General features: G+C 35.7%; 1 protein-coding gene across 1 annotated transcript in view; it reads left to right on the plus strand.

The window, feature by feature from the left end:
* cdkal1 (CDK5 regulatory subunit associated protein 1-like 1) overlaps positions 1–12912 on the plus strand; it is a 210724-nt gene that overhangs the window by 116466 nt on the left and 81346 nt on the right. Inside the window, exon 9 of the mRNA XM_017409794.3 lies at positions 3414–3580. Within this exon, the coding sequence (XP_017265283.1) occupies positions 3414–3580 (167 nt within the window). The remainder of the gene's footprint in view (positions 1–3413; positions 3581–12912) is intronic.

The following is a 12912-nucleotide window of genomic DNA, read 5'->3' on the forward strand; positions in this document are numbered from 1 at the left end:
TTGGGTGGCCCTCAATAGAAAGATAGATAGCTCTTACATCTGTAATGAGAGATGTTGCTAAAAGAGAGCTGACCTTCCCAGAAAATTACTAGCAAAGAATTATTAAAAGATAAAAAGAATTAATGAGTGCTGCTATTACTGAGTATTGCGGCAAGAAAAGTATTTTTGTAGTTTGTGTTTGTGCGTTTCTTTGTATGTGTGTGCTTGATCTTATCTGAGCATGTGTGATTGGCTGGCTGGTTTTGATGTTGTTTTTGACATGGATGACTCCAGAAATCTGCAATGCATCTTAATATCTATGATGATGATCACCAGAAACCCTTTTATTCATCTCCTGACTGTTACAGTGTCATCATTTGATGTTTATCTTTAAACACGTAGTTTGTCTGTTTCTCTTGGTTAGACACACACACACACACAAACACACACAGCACACTGTCCAATTAGCCAAACATCATCTCTCCTATCTAAATGGCATCTTTATGTCTGTCCCTGCACAGTTAATGATAATAATGGTTGTGCAGATTCTTTATGCACGTGTACGTGCTCTTTGACTTATGCCTCTTTAAGTGCAAATCTATTTTTGCGTGCTTGCATGATATATTATCTCCTAACACATAGCTTAAGCAGACAACCGACTGTTTCCAGATATGCAGCCAAATGACAGATCATTAGACTGTAGCAGTAAGTGTTGTGCTAATTAACTATGATGCCTGCAGATCAACCTCTCTTGCTGCATGTGACCTTCCCGATCCTGAAACGATTGCTTGCAAGTTGGGTATTTTTATCACTTGTCACTGACACAATGGGGTTTTGCCAAAACCTTGAAGCATTTTGGTCAGTGAGCATCAACTGGCGGCCCACGGGCAGCATCCGATCCATTAGCTCATCCTCATCATCTTCGGCCTGCATAGTGTTAAATTAATAATAAACGCAGTCAGATACACTCATCAGTGTGTCAGTTCTGACGCAGACACAGGAAATTGCAGTCGCTCAGACAATAAGTTCAGGAGGATGTGAGAAGCGTTGGAACACAGGAGACTCTTGTTCAAGTCCACCATCGAGCATCCGCATTTTTTTCACCGATCTTGCCGACTAAGTTTTCTCTGAGGTTTTGCAATTGCAGCAAGAGAAAAAGATGCTTCATGTTTGGTCCTAATGTAACTGGCCTTAAGTTAAAGTAAAACAAACCCTGTCTTTTAACAGTTCACTGCTTTTGGGTAATAATGTCGTCTGACTCTAAACCTCCATGTTTATTATTTGGTTTTTATTTATATTTGGTTAATTTTGTTATGTTAATGAGCTTTTTATTTACATTTCTTAAACACTTTTTACATATTTAAAATTTATGTACAGTGATTTAAGGGGAAGTAGCAGACATTTAAGAATAAAAAAATGCCTATAGCTACTAGAAAAAGCACTAATTGCACATTCTGTTGGATTAGAAAGTTTCTGGTCCTGAAGCAGATTTTATTGATGTCTTCTGTTTATTTGTTTATTTACGGATCTCCATTAGTCTCTACAGTAGTAGAGACTATTCTTCCTGGGGTCCATGCCAGAAACATTACAATAAAATTATACTTTGACCAACAAAGATAAAATACAAACATTCAGTTATTTAAAAATACCTCAAAAACAAACAATAACAATCTTCACTAAAAATATAAATCTACCAATTTCATAAATTTTAAATAATTTCATTATTTATTCTTGATTTCTTCAGGTTCTTTTTAAAATTTACATGATCAGGAATTGATATAATTTCAGGAGGCTCTGTATTCCAATAAGTAATTGCTGTCTGTCTTTAGATGCTGACAACAAGGAACTTAGTAATGTAAAGAAATAACAGCACTTAGAAGCAGCTGGTGGCTGGTTCGGGAGCTGAGTAGTTTGACTATATTGCTTAAATATTTGGCTTCCTCATATTCATTTAATTCCGTCAAAGTTTCTTTAGGCTACTACCAAATATTTGTTAGTATGTTTTTTTTCAATTTGTTACAAAAAAGAACAGATATGTCTTAACCATTTCCCTGCAGTTATTTCATTAAATCATATATAGCATACACCAGGGGTAGGCAATCCTGGTCCTGGAGGGCCACTATCCTGCATGTTTTACTTGTTTCTCTGAATCAATGGGTGATTAACAGGATTCTGCAGATCATGAAGAGGTCATTTAAACTACTGAATCAGGTGTGTTAGAGCAGGGAAACAAGTAAAACATGCAGGATGGTGGCCCTCGAGGACCAGGATTGCCGACCCCTGGTATACAGTATATCATGGTCACCACCAGTAACTTTATTGATGCCCTCTGGTTACACAATGTCACTGCTCACAAGCTGATTAAAAGTGATCAAGTTATATCTAAATGGTTTGATGGAACAGTGCCACAGTGCAAAGAATAATCAGAACCTTGAAATAGTTCCACGCTGTTCAAAAAGTGACCCCTGCATTGACAAACATGATTGCACAAGAGGCAAGAAGCTAAGCATCACCACTGAGGTTATTATAAAAATTAGGAGCAATTCTGGTCCCAACATTTCAAGGCTGAAAAGTAGTCACTGAACATAGCTGCTGTGACCATCTACTCACTTTACACAGCTTCATATAAGTGACAGGATTCTTGCCTTTTGATTGCTTTTGATTTTTTTTCCACAAACACACAAGCTAGTCATATAGCACAAAGGGCAGATGGTTTTGTTACCTTTGACTGTACCAAACAACCGTAGGACTTTTAAAAAAATCACACTTGATAACACTGGTAAAATGAAAAACACGTAACTGAATTCTGTATACTAATACTCAAGATGTTATGAACCAAATGTACTTATGCTGTTGACCATATGTAAAACCTTCCCTTTCAGGAACTGTTTGGACAGCTTGGGTTAGATTTGTCACCATCTAGTTTAGTTTAAGTTCAAATGTGCTATTGGAATTTAAATTAAATTTTAGAGTCTCTGAGGCTCTGTGAACACTGAGTTTAGCACAAATTTGTGAACAAATATTGATAAAAGTTCTGTCCTGTTTTTGATTTTTTTTTTTTTTTTTTTTACAAAATACCTTTTGGGTAAAAACAAGTAAACCCAACTCAGTGTGAAATATAAAACTGATTACTCTGATTCAAATTTCCCCCAGGCTTCAGCCTAGAGGTTTAATGTTTATTACCTACAGCTGGTGATGTTACATTAACTTCAATTAACGAAATGTAAATGTGAGATTCCCTTAAGTGTATTTTCAGCTACAGTCACAGGAGAGAATACCCAAATGGGAGTTAGTTCTCAGGAACAGATTGAAAACTTGAATATTTAAAACAACACAGTTAAGTTATCAGTCCAGCTTTGAGAAGACAAAAAATAAAATTACAGCCACCTCATATTTTTTATGAAATGCCATTTTATTTATTTATCTCCATCCAGAGGGAGTGTGTGAGATCTGGTTGACCAGTGAGGACACGGGTGCTTATGGTAAAGACATCGGGACAGACCTGCCTACGTTACTGTGGAGGTTGGTGGAGGAGATTCCTGAAGGAGCCATGCTGAGGCTGGGGATGACCAACCCACCTTACATCCTGGAACACCTAGAGGTATGCAGAGAAGACTTTGATCTGATGTACACAGTCAGGTTTTGTCTTTGCAGATTATTTTAATACCCAGATTCTGCTTGTTTCACCTAAAAGCACCATAAGGAGAATGATACACATATGATAAACAAAAGTAAAATACTTGAGCTATTTCCTGTTTGTCATATTGTTTTTCACCTGATAGTCTCATCTGCCATCCTCTGTGTGAATAAACCATACTTCTTTAATTTAATAAACTAAATGGCAGTTCTTTCTGCTTACCAAGCAGTTTAGCTGCAGACTTCTTCTTCTAATCATTCAGTTCATTTTATTCTTCTCTAATGAGTCAATTTAAAACCATTGTGTCTTCTTTAGCAACCTAATTCTATCAGTCATTATTGTCTTTTCTAATGGAACAATGAACCTTGTTTACCCCTCTTTTTTCCACATTTCTTCTTTTGAGTTCTGGCAATTCAATGGAATATGCATATTTTAATTTTATCTAGCTTTTTTTTTCAATTAGTGTGGCATCTTATTATGCTATCTCTGCTTGTGATTTATTTGTATCCAAAAAAGGTTAAAATAACAAAACATTTCCATCATCATTTAACAATATATACATTTGTGGTGTGATTCCAGATAGTTAAACTCACAGAAGCTGAATGGAATACTGATTGGCAGATGAGTCCACTGGATACAGAGAAAATAGCTACTGAAAAAGTTGTCAAATTGATTAAATAATGGGGCTTTAACACCTCAATTTCAAAGAAACAAGTGTGTTTTCTGGTTCAAGTTATCTGTCGATAGTGCCTTGTTTTCAAAACTGATAAATTCCTGAAAAAACAACATGTACGTCACCTTCAACAAGCCCCTTTTTTAAAGCTGGCTGTGTTTTTGTGGGCTTCAGAGGATTTAATTTGCCTAATATACGCTGTAGTTAAGACCTCTGCGGAGAAAAAACCCCAAAGACCTTTCTTTTAATTTCTGAAACAACATCTCTCAAGCATTTAACTACTCTGAAAAATACTTGTTTAACCTTTTTTTCATAATAAATTCTATTCTGTTGTGGAAAAGGCCCAACCAAGTGGCCTTCTTACAAACCAGCTCTTCAAAGCTGTGTCATCAGTCAGTCAGTAGCTCATCCAGTAATTTTTTCATTTGTTTCAACTCTGCCTCCTGAAAAGCTTAGTAGAATACTAGACATTTCGAGTTTTTCAGAAACAAGATGGGTTCATATCACACGGTAATTCTGGCAAAAAACATGAAATTCTTGTCAGAAGTGCTCCCAGGCTGCATTGGAAGTGCTTTACAGCTCTTTGCACTTGAAAATAACCATAGAGTTCTACATAAATACTGTGTAATGCAAAATTGACAGCAATGTAAAAACTTATAAAACTGCATTCACTTGAACCACTGTAAAACTAGAGTTGTTTTAAATTAGCAGCAGTCTGTTTTGGTATTGGCTCTGGTCAGACCAGCCATCAGCTCATCAGTCTGCTCAGAACTAAACTCAGTTTTGTCCAAACTGAGGTTGTTTAAAGAGCTTTCTACAACACGTAGGATCTTAATTGATGATAATCTTTTACATACCCCACTTCAAAGGATCTGAATGATCCACTTTTTTAATACTGACCCAGAAAATCAAAGTAGTGTAAAGTTTCTGATTCTTCTTTGTTACCAACAGAACTTTGGTTGGTTTCCCTTTTTAATCTGCACTGCATTACAGTAGCTCAGCTTCTGTTTTAGCCTTCTCAGTCTCTAATGTGATAAGAATTGTTAAGAAACGTGGAGGATAGAATATAAGCAGAGAATGGAAGAACAGTGAAGGCAAAAAAGTAGGGTATTTGTAATATAGAAATAATAAAATGTATGTTTTTTTTTGACAAACTAATGTTCACAATATACAGTATACTTTGAATAAAAATATTAAGGATGATTTAAACCATAGATAAATGAAACAAAGCCAAATATTAAAAAAGAGGGGGAAAAAAGATGGGAATGAAAGCCTGGGGATAGATATGAGGGGTAAAAAGAAGTATAAAAAAGTGCTGTGGGAAGCAGCAATGGAGGTTGTAATTAACCAGGGGTTAATGGAGGTGGCTAATTGTCCCCCTCACGTATAGGTAGACTTTCTGCTTGGCTACATTACAATTAAAAAAGCACCCTCCTAATGATAGCGAATAACAATTAACTGATAATTAGAAATATACTAGGATGACACAGTCGCTTGGTCTGTGTGTACGTAAAGAATCATTTCGTATGCTTCCAAGTCTTTTATTGTTAACGTCCATGCAGTGAATTGAATCATTGCTTCTTTTTTTTCATTTTGCTTCAACTCCTCAGTCAATTAACCTACATAAAGAAAGCTAGGAATGGTCGTCTTCAACTTGTCATTTTCTTTTGTTGCTTTTGTCCCCACTTTTACCCTTTTTCCTTTCCAACCCCTTCCCTAATTTTGTCTTCGTTTGTTGCAGCTTCATTTCTTTTTGTCTCTCTTTTGATGTATTTTAAAACTATTCAGAGCAATTAGTTGCCCAGTACCTAAAAAAAATACTTTCATAAGAAAATGTTCTCTTTCTTTATTGGTTCTGTATTTTCAATTCCTATTTCTAACCTTTAAATTCTTTTTATTTTTTCTTGTTAAGTTCCCATTGCCTTTTCTTTTCTAAGAAGTTTTTTTTTTTGTAACTCTTCTTGTCACAGTGATTATTGCCTCAATACAAATGGTGTGATGATGGTGATGAGGGCCAGTTCTCAGAAGTATATTTATCCATCATTTTTAAGTAAAGGCCAAATAATACCCTGCTGTCTTTCCCTTTCTAAAGAAGACCAGCACTTATATAACATCATCATGCTGAATGGCTGTGATTGAAGCTGAAAAGGCCAAGTAACTTCACCACTACCCCCGTTAAAGATCACCCTCTCACACACATACAGATCAGCGCTCGTGCTCTGTCTCCCTCTGTCACACAAGAGCACACTTTTTTCCCCCCCTTTCCCCCTATGTGCAGCCTGTTTTTCTTGACAGATGTCGACAGCCCCATAGCACCATTTGCTGATTGGAGCAGTTAAAGGCCCAATCGCCTCTCATGGGCCACTTCTCTCTGACATTTTAGTTGATTGCATTGTGCTGTCAGGAGTTCCTTTTTGAGTAGCTACATGAAAAAAAAAACATACCTTTTATTTTCTGTTTTTTTTTTCTCTTCATTGTATATTTCTCAGTTTAGAATTTTATCCATGAGAGTCCACATATATTTTTTATTTTTTGCAATAAAGCTGCATAAGATCGCATAAGATGTGTGTGAGTTCAAGCATTTAAGCGTGTGCAAAGCAGTAAATCATGTGTGGCAGGGCAGCCGTCAGCCATAACAATATGACCTCAAGCCTAAGATGCAATCCTGCTTTTTGCCACCTGAAGAGCTCTGACTCAGTCAAGGCACTAACAAAGAAGTGACCTCTGGAGCGTGGAGATGAATCCACAGAGATCCTTAGAGACCCCATCGGTGTGGTTTGTGGGTATTCTTCAGACTTTGCTTACCACAAACCCCATTAGATCTCATGAGTTTGGTATACAGAGAGTGCTGGAGGATTGGTGAACACCTCAGACTTGTTTTGTGGCATTCTTTGAGTCGTTCTTGGCAGTTTTTGGACGTCCCATTTGTTTCCTGCTGAGAGAAGAGGGGGGAGGGGCTACTGTCATGTGGGAGGTGTGATTAGTCTGTTAAAAAAAAAAAATTAAGAGGATACCATGTGACAAAGTAACATCCATACAAATGCCAGGATGTATTTGCTTTTTCTCAGCGGAATGCGGAAAACAATGTCTTGTTTTTTTTACCTGTCAGTGGCCATAGTTTTGTGGCTGATCAGAGACATCAGACGAGCAGAAATGATTATTTTTGTAGATGTCAGCTGAACGTCATCCTCAGAGCTCGTCTCAGTTTAATCAGAATTTATCAGATGTGCCATTTACACTTCTAGGAAACAGCAGTTCTGTTTCTCTTATTCTCTCTGTGTATTTTAAAGCTACAGTCATTGAAAAGCACAATTAGGGGGGAAACAACAAAAAACTGGAATTAGCTTTTTTTTTTAAACCTAATTGACAGGATATGTGTGCATATTTGTGTGAGTTTGAATAAATGGACATAAAAAAGGGATTTTTGTCAGTAAGTTTGCAAAAATGGTCAACTGTTTGTACATCTTAATAATGTCCCATACTAACTAAGACAACAAACAACAAAATTAATGAAAAATTAATTTTAAAATATACTTAATTTGTCTAGCCAAAGTTTTATTTATTTCTTTGCTACTATCTGCGACAAGTACTCTGCTTATTGTAGCCATATGAAGTGTGGACTATACTTCCAAACTATGAAGCCTAGTTTATTGATTCTGAACAAGTTTGTCTAATTGGATATTATGTCTGTCTTTTGAACCTTTTTTGAACTTACTTTTTTAATACTTAAAAAGTTAGAATTTTCTCATGATGTCATTGTATATGTGGACAAAATGGTTTAAACTTAATTTAACTTATTCCAATTTGCCATTGTCTTAGGAAAGATTATGTGAACGTATACATACACATGAGAATCTCTTTGCCAGGCTTTAAGATATTTATCTATGGTCAAACGTGTTTGAAACATCTGACAGCCACGGGATGACTTTATATCTTATCAATCTGATTGGTTAAAGATCACTTCTTATAAACAGTAATTGGTCCTACAGCCAAACACCAGCTAGATATTTTTAAAAAACCTTGGCATAAATATGTCCTGGAACAAGCTGTTGTAATGGATTTTGAAGTAACGGCTTCATATTTTACTGCAGTGAAAGACGTTGGCATGTATTTCCTTCACTTGTCTCCTTTGTGGCATCTTTAGTTTCTGCAGCTCATGAAGAAAACAAAACAACAAAAAACGGTGTGGCGTTCAAATGCCACACATCCACCTCGTTTTTCTTCTTTGAAATCTGTACATTTCATCTGCCCCATGTGAGGCGCTGCAGGTCCGGTTTACCTTTCAGGGTAAATAAAGTGCAGCCCAAAGTGTTTGAAACGTGTAATACCACCGGGATCCCCAGTATTTCTGTCTACTTCTGAATGCAGTTCCCAGCAACCGTTTCTGTGCGCAGAGAGCTGACTTCCAGCTCTGTCCTGGGAAGGACAAGCAGAATTATTTTCTTTGTAGACTCCCCCGAGTGAGTCTTATTTTTATTTGTGGATCTGTGTTTATGTAGCAGTGTGCTGCAACCAAACAGAGATTTCTATTTGTTTTTTTGAGTCAACACATCAGAAATGGCTTTTAAAACATTCAATCCTTCACAGCTATTATATTTTGTGTATGTGTGTGTGTGTGTGTGTGTGTGTGTGTGTGGAGCACTCGTGCACCAAAGTTCTTATTGATTTTGCAGTTCCTAGTGTTTCCACACCACAGTTTGAAGTACACTTCTTCAATTCGTTTTTTTTCTTTTGTCCATCTAGTCACACTTTTGTCACAACGAGTTTACGAAAGTGTTGATAAATCTCCGGAGCTGCTTCCACATTTGAAGCATGTTCTGTAGAAATGTTCAGTTTTATTACCGTTTCATTTTTACTAATATTTTTACTGTTGCCACCACCTAAAGCTGACTTTTAGGTTGCTATCTTACCACGCAGCATTTTCTTAAATCTATGAAACATTACAATTCAGCCCTTTCCTAAATGACTTTTTCTGTGGGTTAAATATACAGCTTGAGAAAGAAGTCGATTATTAAAAAATTTGATTTTGTTTGTATGCTAAGATGAAAGTGTGGTGACGTATTCCTCCAGTAAGGTAGTTTGGAGTCAAGCCATCTTTCATCCCCTTTCTCCTCTTTTGTATATGTTTTCTTTTTATGGTTATCTGATATGAGAACAGGGACAGATATCAGATTATTTGCACTAATCCAGTTAAGGCAGATTCTTTCTGGTTCACGTGTTTATTTGAACTGAGCACACAAAGATAAAAGGATGTGTGTGGGTTTGTGTCAAGACATAAAGCCTGTTAGGAGAAACAGAAAGTTATCTATTTGCTTTTGAAACAATTAGCCTTAATTACAAAGTGTATGTTTTATAATACAAGGTTTAAAGTAATGCTACCTGTGACCACAGAGATGTGTCAGCTCATCACAGCATCATTTTGGTTTATTAACAGTGGCAGTCAAACTGAGATTGGAAACATTATACTCATATCAGTGTATCCTGTGTATGCAGGGGACAGTGGAACACATCCTGTTAGACAGAAGCACACACATGATAAATGGTTTGTGAGAGTGAAAAGCCTCCCCTTATAGATTAATCCCAAATTGTAATCAGAGGTATGCTGCGACTCACACCAGCATGCGATCTGTTAAAGCTACATTTATCCTCGCAACACGTTGATACAAGCACTCGCTTGAAATCTGAGTTAGATTGCAATCATTGGGGATTTGTCATTTTCACTGAGTATAATGAAGGGAAGAAAGTATACAATACTCCCACGTCTCCGACGTTTCTCTTTGACCTTGACAGAACTTTTCAGAAAATAAAGAGACGGCGAAATGTGGCACTTTTTAGAAACTTAAAGTTAAAGATTTCAAAGACCCCCCCAAAATAAATCAGTTGTTTCAAAAGTCACCCACAAAATAAAATACTTTAAAGTTTAATTTGTGCACCTAACCCTGCTTCTTTTTACATATACCTTATTGTAGAATTATGCCTTTGCTACCAAGATTAGCGCTTAAAACCCCCCAAAAAAATCATTTATGTTGCCAAAATTAATTATATTGGTTCTCACATTATGTTATGTTGGATACGCACATCTACTTTTCTTCATATTTATCGACATAAATCATACTTATCTGCATGAACCGTGTTCAGCACGGCTGTATGAATGCTGAACACGATTTAGCAGAATTTTCAGGCTTTCATTTTCTAAAAGAGATGAAAAGCAAATACAAAAGAAGCTCTTTGTTAACTTGTAGGAACTTCTTAAGAATTCGATTGTTCTTTGCCATAGGTGCCACTTAGATACACACTTTTCATTTCACTCTGTTAGGAATTATTACCAGAGCAAAATAAAGTTTGGTTTTTTTTTTTACCCTTTTTTTAACCTTATCCCAGTGAATGTACTCCAACCAACACACTAATCAAAGTTCAAAATTATAGAATAAAATGCACAAAGTAGGATGGTATGTAAATATTTAGAAATGCCAGTATGTACACAGTGTGTATTGTATGTGTTAGAACACACTTTTGCAGTTTTGTGGACTCTTAACTTGCTTCACATTCCAAGCTTAAATTGCAAAAATGAAACATCTACATCAAGAAAAGAAGGGCACAATTAATCCCTTGGCTTTAGTATGAAATCACCTTGAAAAACATTTGAATATCTGCATAAATGAGTTCTTCTTTATGTTTCTCTTTTTTTTTTATCACACAAACACTTTCACACACATGCTGCAGTCTGATTTCTGTCACCAATCAAGCTCCATTTTTCAACCAAATTAATTCTTTCTAATTTGGAGCTTCCTGCGGTCAACCCCCCGTGGCGCTGCTACTGAGCTGTGTCTGCATCTGTGTTCGTGCGCTCATATTCTTTGGTGTCTTTGTACGAAGGAGAGAACACGCAACAATAGATCTTAATTGAGAAAATGGACTGCAATCAGCATATTCTTGTAGGGAATCATTAAATCATTCCTTCCTCCCCTCTCCTTTTTTTTTCCCCTTTCTTTTTCTTTTTCTTGCCGTGATTAGCATGGTGATGATAGCATCTCAGACATGTCCGTCACAAAAATGTGACATCTGCAATCTCTCCAGTTGTTTCAGGAAAAAAAATAAATAAATAATGTAGGAATGAGAGAAAACAAAAGGGATATAAAACATGTCTGTTTTCTCCATCACAATAAGTCTAAATGGTAGGATTTATCACCACAGAATTCATGGTAGAATTAAACCTGCTAGTTTATTTCTTTCTGACTAATTCCGACTAAGCCAAAGCTTTTGATTGTCTGACTAAAAATAACATAAAACTAAAGTTAAAAATTTCACATTTTCTTGTTTCCCTTTTGTTAGGTAATATCGAATTTGGCTCGGTTACATAGTTTTTAATGTAAGGACAGTTGATCATTTTCTGTCTTTTTTATTTAATGTTGAGTTTTGTTTTTTTTCCCACTAAATGTCTCGTTTACCTTAAACTTTTGACGGTGGAACAATAAAACTACTTTCTGTTTAAAAGAACTAAGCAAACTATAAGCTGTTGAATGAGTCTTAGTAAAAGCAGAAATATACCTGGGGGCTTGAAAACTTCACTGAGTTAATTATAGATTTAATATATTTTTCTCTTTTCTTCCCTTCATCATTTAGATTTCAAATAGGGACCTGCGTGCCTCGGTAACAGCTATCAACTTGTCAGACATAAAGGGCCTCTACAGGAACAACCTTAACTCAAGGGACTTTGCATCTGCTGGGTGCACAATGAACTCCCGAAGCTGCTTTTCTTTATACTTTAGCAATCTAAAAAAGATAAATGGAAAAAAATGAGAGAGGGAGGTTTTATTGAAGGTCTGTAGGGAAAAAGAGTGCACAAAGAGACAGGAATGTTAATGAAAGCTTCGTTTTATTCAATGTGCCAACAGTGAAAATGTTGATTCTTTCTCCTTGAGTGTGTTGTGATTGACTTGTATAGTTATATTTATTGAATTTCAGGTTCTAGCATCAAATTATTGGCAGAAAAAAACTCACTTCACTGGGTAGATAACCTTGAGCCAAAATTCGACAGTTTCACATGATGATGGTCTTAAAACAAAATCTGAAAACTGGATCACATGATTTAATTACTTTAATTTAAAAACCTAAATGGGACTGCTTTTGTTACTGCCTTTTAATTAATATCACATTGCTATAATAACAAGTACATGATAGCTGTTATATTAATATTTTTAAGATATAATTTATTCCTACTTAATGTTTAATTTCAATGCACAAATACACAAGGGAGTGAGAGGACACAAAAATGTTTTGGCGGAGTTGAAAATTAGTGTCAGAGATTTATTTTACTTATGAAACTGATGTTAAACTTTTCTATTGTCTTTAGGGTTTAAATGAAATGTATTAGATTTTAAATTAGTTAATTTCACCCATGCCATCATGATCAAATATAAAAAACCCACAAAATTTAATGGAACAAATTTATTTTCATGTCAGAAATGGAGCAGGAAGAAGTATACAGGTGCTGGTCATAAAATTAGAATATCATGAAAAAGTAGATTGATTTCAGTAATTCCATTTAAAAAGTGAAACTTGTATATTATATTCATACATTACATACAAACTCATATATTTCAAATGTTTATTTCGTTTAATT

This window comes from Kryptolebias marmoratus, linkage group LG16, assembly GCF_001649575.2.
Source record: "Kryptolebias marmoratus isolate JLee-2015 linkage group LG16, ASM164957v2, whole genome shotgun sequence".
Classification (NCBI taxonomy): domain Eukaryota; kingdom Metazoa; phylum Chordata; class Actinopteri; order Cyprinodontiformes; family Rivulidae; genus Kryptolebias; species Kryptolebias marmoratus.